The sequence below is a fragment of the Trypanosoma rangeli genome (genome assembly GCF_003719475.1).
Source record: "Trypanosoma rangeli strain AM80 chromosome Unknown Tra_15.4_contig_00437, whole genome shotgun sequence".
Classification (NCBI taxonomy): Eukaryota; Euglenozoa; class Kinetoplastea; order Trypanosomatida; family Trypanosomatidae; genus Trypanosoma; species Trypanosoma rangeli.
Window position 1 is genome coordinate 5,154 of NW_021706182.1, and position 8,617 is coordinate 13,770.

Consider the following 8,617-nt stretch of genomic DNA (forward strand, 5'->3'; position numbering starts at 1 on the left):
GTAAACCAAGAAAAAAGAAGATACGCGTATTTATCTTACAAACATTCATCGGATTTTCCGTTTACACACTAGCAAACAAACAAACAAAAAAAAACATACTTCAAAAGAGTCTTCTCTTTATACAAAAGCAGTATCAAAAACATATATAATAGTGAAATCGTTGTCATTGTATCCTCATTCGCAATACTAAAGTACCTCAGGCCTCAAGCAGGCCAAAAGCAACGGTGTCAACACCGCAGTCTCCCCCATCTTTTCAATTGCATGCATCGTTATTTAAGAGGGATTCCTCATGCTCTTCACTAGAGGACCACGACGACGTTGAAAGGGCCTCTATAAGATGTTGTACCACGTCGTCTTTATATGCTGAGGCCGTAATGGCCCTGCTCAGGGACACCAGCGATGGTCCTCCTCCATTCACCGGAATAAATGCACATTTTGTTGAGGCTGCCACCATCGAAGGGTCAGGCAGGGCATACTGCACGTCCAGCTGAGGTGACGGCGAAAGTAATTTTGCTCTCTTTTTGCCCGTAACGACTCGATCAGCTTCCATAAGTTGGTAGGGATGATGACAGTGCTGCTGCCCACACTTCCCTTCGTTTCCGTGCTGCACTATTTTGGAGTGCAAAAACGGGGATGTTAAGCAACACTTACTCGGAGTCTGCCCATTATCTGTATTCCCCATCCACCCAGCTCCTACAAAGCAGAAAGAGGAGAAAAAGGCATAATATATTTTTAAAGAAAGGATTGATGGTTCTTCCCACCTGTCTCGCTCCTTTGCTTTCACACATGCCAATCACGGGACAACATCGCCGTGACCCCGCGTTAACTCGTTGGTTTGGTGGTATTCAGCGGTGTGGGTGGCACAATACTCTTTTTGGTGCATGCCGTCGCCCTGGAACCCACTGCGTTCATATTAGCTCGACGCGGCCGAAGTCATGTGGATTCTTACTGCTCTTTTTTTGCCTCTGGAGGGAGTGGATGTGTTTCCTCGGCATCCTTCAACGGCCGCATCTGTTTTTCATTGACTTTCGCAACCGCGTCCACCTCACTCCCATTGGCCTCCGCCTCCGTGGTGCTTTCTGTCTTATTCTCCTCTCCGTCACGGTCGCTGTCAGGGTCCTCACCGCGTGCGACATCAACCGGATAAATCCACCGCTGATACAACAAGATGGCAAAGACAACATCGTCGCGAAAGCATGCAAGACGATGCAGCCATGGCATCTTCACTATAAATGCAAAAAGATCATCAATAACTGTATTGAGGGCACGATACACAAACGTTCGCCACGGCAATTGTGCAACACTCTTCATTTTGTAGTTGATAAAAATTTGTGGAGTTAGCATGGCAAATCCAAAAAAGTAAATAAAACGTACCTGCGTATTTATAATGAACGAATACCAACCTCTGTGAGTGTTATAGAGCGCCGAATAGACGGTATACGAGAGCAGGACAGGCGTCATGGCATACATAAGATAACGCACGGCGAGATCATCGTGTTTGCGTGTGCGCCTATCGTAACCGTCGTTGAACGCAACCCACCACCACCCATTGTCCTGACGCACAACTCGCACAGTTTGTGCGAGCTTCCAGAACTCAATGAGAACAGCAAAACCACTAGGGAGTAGAATGGCCCATGACGTCTCATCACCGTCCAAAAGGTAAAGAAATACAATGGTTTGAAAGTAACAATTCAGCGCGATTGTACGAAGCGATAGACCTTTAAAATTGCTTCGATGCCGCCAGAACTTCACATCGTTTGAAAACGCCAAATATTCAAACAACATATGCAGCACGGTCACAATGGCAGTCAGAGCCAAAAAATAGGGATTTGTTTCCAAGAATATTCGTTTGGTCTCATCTGAATCCCCAGGCTTCGCTAAACCCATCTCTTGATGCTGTTTCATGGATGCTTCAAAGTTAACATAGAGAGCGAACTTCCACAGAGGGCGCGGGGATATTGTGATGGTGAAATTAAATGCGGAAGCCACTGTTGTGGCGTTGACCTCCACCAAGTGATCTCGCAGCACCCAAAAGTTGTTAATGTAGATTAAAGGTAGGTATTGTTGCGTTGCGTTGTCCATGAAGTAGTAGGGTCTCATTGCTGGGGGAAGTGGGCTGGAAAAGTCAACAATGGGACTTAGGATCAATGATGGTTGAAAGTAAGCTTTCCAGACAGTCATCGGTTCCACATCGGTGGTGTTACCTGCGTCTTCCCCCGGGGTTGCTTTTTTGGTAAACAAATGCTGCTTTTCTCTTGTGCGTCGAAACGGCAAGTAACGCACCAAGGGGAAATCCTGAAAGTATTCCTTTCCTCTGATGCTCGTTTTAATGATAAGAATTACGCTGCGATTTTCAGCATGGCATCGACGCAAATCAACGGTGTATTTTCGTGACACATCGCCGGTGTTATCATCGAGAACAAGATCTGAAAATGTGTCCTCGTCAAATACACCATCTTTACCAGATGTAATAAGAATGGAGTACACGTCGCCTCTTTTAGCAAAGGGAGTATATTGTGAGCTTACCTCCGCTGCTGCTGCATGATCTCCTCCGCTCAACTCCGATTCGCTATCACTCCTGGTGCGACTCGTGCCTTTCATGTCGAGAAAGAAGAAGATGAGGATAGCCACCATACCATAAATAAGACCTGTCCGCCACATCGAGTTCTGGGGAGGATGCTCTGCACCTCCATTTGGTGTTGGTGGAACAACCATGTATGTATACTTCTCTACAGTTAGATGTATTCAACAACACTTTTTCCCCTTCCTAGTCCATAGCAAAAAAAAGAAATATATATATAAATGGTTATTGAAAGTTCCTTCTAAACGTCTTTTTTTTTCCTCTTCAGGCCTCCACGTCACACTTCACATAAATAAAAGCGTGAATACTCAAAACTAGGCCCCACTGCCCTCTTCATTTACGGGCACCACTCCCTCCACTTTTCCTTCCTTTTTTCTTACCTCTTCACACACGAAGACGCCCACCCGCGAAGGGAAGGGAAAGAGGCACAAATATGTTAAGAGTAAATGTGCCTCAGTGCATCTACAGCATCCACAAAGCAAAATATATGGCCAAAAATGGTAACCAGACCCGCACCATTCTGTTTAAGCGGATGCTGCATAGGAATAAACATCCGCCACGTATCACGCAATGGCTGATGAAAGTAAGAAAGACCAGATGAATGCCTCAGGTAGTCGTTTACTGATAACCTTTGAGCGAATGCTATCACACAAAGAAAGAAGACAAGTATGAAAACGGTTAACGTCACTGCGCCATCATCACTTTTTAACTCAGCGTCTGAGAGTCTTGATCTCCATATCTCAGAAGGGGTACAAAAACCCTCTTTCCCAGTTATCCTTGTACACCTCCGAACAATTCCCGCCGGATTCCCATTCTCAGATGCCTCGGAGGGAATGCACCCAAAAGGACCTCGCTGGAAGGCCAAAAGACGGCTGCACAATTCATCCTTTACACGGAAAAGCACATCCAGTTTTGCTTGTGTATTAGACGAACTTTGCACAATACTTACAAAAACAACCTCCTGAAGATTTGAGGTTGGTGCAAGATCAAATGTTATGGAGCCCTGCTTTTTGACGCATGCAAGCCGCCACAGCAACATCCATCCTACGTTTATACTTGGTACCCACAATGTCAAGCCAAGTGATTGACTCAGCATCCAAATTTTCCACAAGAGCACGTTCCTCTGGAGACAAGCAATGCTGAGAAGACTCCGGTACTTCGTGCCTGGAATCCAGATTTAAAGTCTCTTCAATTTCTGTTTTTTTCTTTAAAATTTTCTCTGTATTTTCCCTTTTCCCCTTCACGCCTTTCCTTGCGTATCGCCGACCCAAAACCACTGTCACTGGAGCATCATGCGGAAGCCATGCGAGTTCACACAAAAATATAACGTGCAAGACAATGACCGTAAAACGAAATATTGACGGTACTCGACACGTAAAAGCGAACAAGTCATCTAATACAATTCCCAATTCTGTGAACAAAAAACCTTGAAGAGAAATGTTTTTTGCGGGCAATCGTAGATAATTGAGCGGAATTGAGCATTTTTTCATGAGAAAATTATCCCAGACATTTGGAGTCATCCGATATAAATGAGACATAATATAGAGTATACCAAACGATAGACGAAAGAAAAACTCCAATCCATCCTCTCCAGAAACCTCAGTTTTCCCTGTGAGTCGTTGAATAACATGAAACACGAGAGGTACAACAGTGAACGTCACGGCTTCTCTGTAAAAATCAAAATAGGAATGCTTTACCATTCTTGACATTTCTCGCTCTGCCAGAGATATCCTTGCCACAGAGACGCAATAGTAAAATACTTGAAGAATCACCACAATATTAAAACCAGAAATATATAAAAACTCATATGTTGTAAACATCCCCATCGTCAAAGTCCGACATACCACTTGAAGAGGCAAAACAAAACCTTTTTGACCATCGTCAGGTCGCATCCAAGTTCTTAGGACCAAATAGTACATTTCTTGAGCTGCATAAAAAGACATATCGTACAAGCGAAAAAACACCAAAGAACGGAGCTGTAAAAGCTCTTCTCTATATTTTTCAGCCAATTCAAATCTTTGACTCCCTCGGGCCAGCAAAACATCGTGTGCCTGTTGTACTTTTAACATTTGAGTACGGCAAGAGTCACAATTTGGATTCCGATCCGGATGCCAGCGCTTAACAGCCTCTCGATATGCACGTTTTATCTCATTTGGTGAGGCACTAGAAGAAATTCCAAGAACTCTGAAATGCGCCTCCGCCTCCACATCGATGAGGCATTCCCACAAAGGCCAACAATACCACAAAGATCCAAGTAGTATTATTAACACCACCACCAGACGGAGGAGGAAGCGACTACTTGATCCGTACCTGGATCTTCTTTCAAGAAACTCGCGCAGGCAGCAGTCTAACCACTTCGACTCGGCATCAACATAAGCCAAATGGGCCTTGTCTGCAGCGTCAATATCCACTGGTGCAGGACATGACACTGTCTCCACTTCCGATTCCCGTTTCTTTTTCACTAGAAACACACGATTAAGAGCATGCATTCGATCTACAAAAGCAGCAAAACTACTATTTTCCTGCAGCACATTCATTGCGGTACCATCTTTCAATGCCGGCTGACCTTTAAGTCCTCTAAGTGAAGCTAAATTACTGTTTTTGGATGAAATTCTAAAATGCATATCCCCCAATATACCCTCGTTATGCTTTTAGAAGGGCATACAAAAACAATAACAAACATAAAATACAAAATAACAGCAACTACCAACAAAAGGGTATAACATATATATATATATATATATATGAAACAAAAGAAACTTTTGAATACTCCGGACACACATGCACATGTCTAAACAAAATAATCAGCTACATATATGCATTTTTACAAGAGTCCAATAATAATAATAATAAAATGATAAGCTTTCTCACCGCAAGAAACAAGACGAAAATGCCAGTAAATACAAAAAAAAACAACAAAAAACATACCAAATTTATCTACTGAAACTCTTGCTGTTGGGAAATTTAAAAATCCGGCTTCCGGCAACAAAATGATCGAGCATGTAAAAGATCGCTTAAAAAATAAAAAGCACCAAACACCATCCACACATGTTGAGTGATCTTGAACACACACCATCCTCATAACCACCTCTATCAGGGGAGAGAATCCTTCACGGACTGACTCCTATTTAACCCTGCAAAACTATTGAAGAGCACCACCTACACCACAAGTTCCAAAGTAATGCTCTCAACTGAGATAAAAAAAAAATCTAATAGGCCAAAACACCAGAATACCAAACGTCATGCTTTTATATTTACCGCTGCTGCGGCCACATCAACAACGACAGCGACAAGCAGCATAGAACACCAATTCAGCTAGATACTTCAATATTTGCGGTCCATACGTGGTGAACATTCTTTGGCACAATAATACAGTTAAAATACACTTCCCTAGTAACACAGTTTCAGATTATTAAAAAATTCAAGAAAAACAAAACAATAATAATCTCCGTATAGATATCCAGGCAAGAAACTGACGGATACCAACTATGATATAACGTTTAACACTGTCAGTGCCATAGCTCATCTGGGATAGCGCACTAACTACAAAAAAAAAACTTAACAACCACACGCATTCTCATACAGTTCTTCAGCGAGAGAACCTGTGAAACCTCTATGATGATCCAAAACTTTGGAATATATTACATGACCCGTTCAACGACGCCAGAGTCGGAAAAATAATTGTAGAGCCTTGATACAATAAGAGAAAAAACAGGCTACTCCACGCATTGACTCTGGTAATGATGATCCACCAACATGTGCCGCCTACGAACAACCTGATTACCCAAAAACTCACCTCCCAACCTTTGGAACAACAAGCACCGCATCGCCCATCATAAAAACAAAAAAAAACATTGCATAGTAAATTAATTTCCCTCCATGACGAAGCTGGGAGAGTGTTCCACGTTGTGAAGAAAAACACCAAGAAAAAAAAATATTTCTCCAACCACTTCAAATGGCAAAGGACCATTTCTCATGGGCAATACCACAAAAGCGGAGGGGAAAATACCTCTAAACAATAAAATAATTCTTCTACACAAACAAAACAACACACAACCTCAACAAAAAAAGTTAACCTTATAACTATACAACTTTATTTTACATATCAAGTCTAAAGCCAATTACATGACGCAACACGAAACGCGTTGTTATATATTACTCATCAACCACTACGATATTACAAGAAAGCACAAAACAACGAAAATAATAAACTGACAGCGTTCTCATTATGGTTTAAAATATGAGAAAAAATATCTAAATGAGGAATGAACTCTACAAATATAATTCTCTCCGCGAAAAAAAAAAATAATAATTTCCCTCAACCTCCTCGCAGCTCAATAGAATCAGAAAAAACAGAAGAAAATTAAGTTAAACGAGAAAAAGTACGGGGACAAGATAAAGAAACAAATAAAACAGATAATTCTTATTAGCTAACCACTCAAATATCTTCATCATTACTAAGACAAAAATAACAGAAAAAGGGCAATCCAAATAAAAAAAATAGATCAACTTACCAACACATACACAACAATACAATTAAAATGAATTGAGACCCAAATAAACATAGGTAGCTGCGGCTCAATATGAGGCACGTACACAAGATAAATCTATGCGCTGGAGCAATTGAAATCATAAAAACGTCAATACAAAATCATCGGCAAAACCACTAGAAGTAGAGACAAAGAGCACTACGCAATAACATCATCCTAGTCATCGAAATAGTAATAACAATGTATTAATGCAACACCAGCCATCACAGTAGATTGTTCAAAAAAAAACTGACCAGCAACAAAGTAGACAAAAGAAAGGTAATGGAGTGCATCAGAAGTTACTCATCATCAAAACAAAAAAAATCGATCACATCCCACTCCTTCAAAGAAAACACACTGAAAACAAAATAAATAATACTGGTAAATAGGCAAGCAAACGACAACAACAACATTATGAGTGCAGAGAGAAAAAAGATTCACCCCCAAAATACTTGAAAAACTCTTTAAATCTTTAAACTTACATTCTCATATACATATATAATCATCATTTCTCAAGGCACATTGTGAATGCATTTTTTTTCTTATTATTTATTTACTGTGAAAGCATTGCTATTTTTAACGTCACCACGAACCCAAGTTCATAAAACACAACCTTGTGATACACACTAATTAAAAAAAACAACAACTATATAGTAGAATTAAGTCGTTCCATTACGTGTGTTTGCCACATATCCGCGAAGCACACACACACAACAATGACGCCAAACTAAGAGGGCAAAGCAAAACAAAAAAAACAGCAAAACATCCGCACCCACATGCAGGGACCAACAGGAAGAATAATAATAAACGAGTGCACCACAATGGCCCCCAAAAAAAAAAAAACAACAACAAGAGAAATCATTTAAACAAAGTCAATATGACCCAATAAAATGAATAGTACAAAAGACAACGAGAGCGGCATGAAACAGCGACGCCCTTCAGCGGGAACCGACCCGGCGCCGCCCGCTTCTCCGTCGCCCCGCGAATGGCTGTGAATTTTTCGGGCAACCCCGACCTGCGGGGAAACAGCGCGCGCACTCCACAATGGGGTTGCAGGCCGTTGTTTAGCGCGCCCCGCGGGTGGCGTGTGGGGCGGTCTTGTTTTTTCTTTTGCTGGGTGCTTGGCTGTTTGCGGGTGAGGTCCGCCGTGTTTCGCCCCTGGCGACAATATCGCTTCTCCTTCTCTGGGGTGTGTGCGGGTGAAAAACTAGGTCCTTTTTTTTTCGTGGGGTTCGCCTTTTGGTGGGGAATCTTGCCTGTCATAAGCATATGTCTTTTTTGTAGAGCTCTGCGAGTAAACGCGAGTTTTTTTCTTTGAAAAATTGGGGAATACAAAACCGTCTTTTTATTGTGATCGTTACCCTTCTTTTGGACTCGAAGAGTTGTGATTTCAGCTCTTCCCTTTCGTCACTATAGGAACGTCGCAAAGCAGGCCTAAATACCGTTGTATTGTTTCCTTTACTGTTTTTTTTACTTTGTAGCATGTAAAGTTTCAGTATTATCCATT

The 8,617-nt window shown here is 41.7% G+C and overlaps 5 protein-coding genes across 5 annotated transcripts in view, besides 5 other annotated features; all 5 read right to left on the reverse strand.

The window, feature by feature from the left end:
• TraAM80_08596 (uncharacterized protein) overlaps positions 1-49 on the reverse strand; it is a gene marked incomplete at both ends in the record, with an annotated part of 300 nt that extends 251 nt beyond the window's left edge. The window contains one exon of the mRNA XM_029385339.1: positions 1-49. This exon is cut by the window's left edge and continues 251 nt beyond it. Coding sequence (XP_029234808.1) covers positions 1-49 — 49 coding nt within the window.
• Positions 50-63: 14 nt separating this feature from the next.
• Positions 64-99: a microsatellite.
• A 154-nt stretch (positions 100-253) lies between these two features.
• On the reverse strand, positions 254-682 carry TraAM80_08597 (uncharacterized protein; the record flags this gene model as incomplete). Its single annotated transcript, XM_029385340.1, has 1 exon — positions 254-682. One exon carries the CDS (start codon positions 680-682, stop codon positions 254-256), a length of 429 nt encoding a protein of 142 aa, XP_029234809.1.
• A 263-nt stretch (positions 683-945) lies between these two features.
• TraAM80_08598 (cleft lip and palate transmembrane 1 family protein) lies at positions 946-2,715 on the reverse strand (the record flags this gene model as incomplete). Its single annotated transcript, XM_029385341.1, has 1 exon — positions 946-2,715. One exon carries the CDS (start codon positions 2,713-2,715, stop codon positions 946-948), a length of 1,770 nt encoding a protein of 589 aa, XP_029234810.1.
• An 852-nt stretch (positions 2,716-3,567) lies between these two features.
• Positions 3,568-5,205, reverse strand: TraAM80_08599 (uncharacterized protein; the record flags this gene model as incomplete). Its single annotated transcript, XM_029385342.1, has 1 exon — positions 3,568-5,205. The coding sequence occupies one exon, from the start codon at positions 5,203-5,205 to the stop codon at positions 3,568-3,570; it is 1,638 nt and encodes a 545-aa protein (XP_029234811.1).
• Positions 5,206-5,244: 39 nt separating this feature from the next.
• Positions 5,245-5,294: a microsatellite.
• Positions 5,295-5,299: 5 nt separating this feature from the next.
• Positions 5,300-5,327: a microsatellite.
• A 90-nt stretch (positions 5,328-5,417) lies between these two features.
• Positions 5,418-5,442: a microsatellite.
• A 2,404-nt stretch (positions 5,443-7,846) lies between these two features.
• Positions 7,847-7,875: a sequence feature (A-rich).
• A 93-nt stretch (positions 7,876-7,968) lies between these two features.
• On the reverse strand, positions 7,969-8,379 carry TraAM80_08600 (uncharacterized protein; the record flags this gene model as incomplete). Its single annotated transcript, XM_029385343.1, has 1 exon — positions 7,969-8,379. One exon carries the CDS (start codon positions 8,377-8,379, stop codon positions 7,969-7,971), a length of 411 nt encoding a protein of 136 aa, XP_029234812.1.
• Positions 8,380-8,617: the final 238 nt, after the last annotated feature.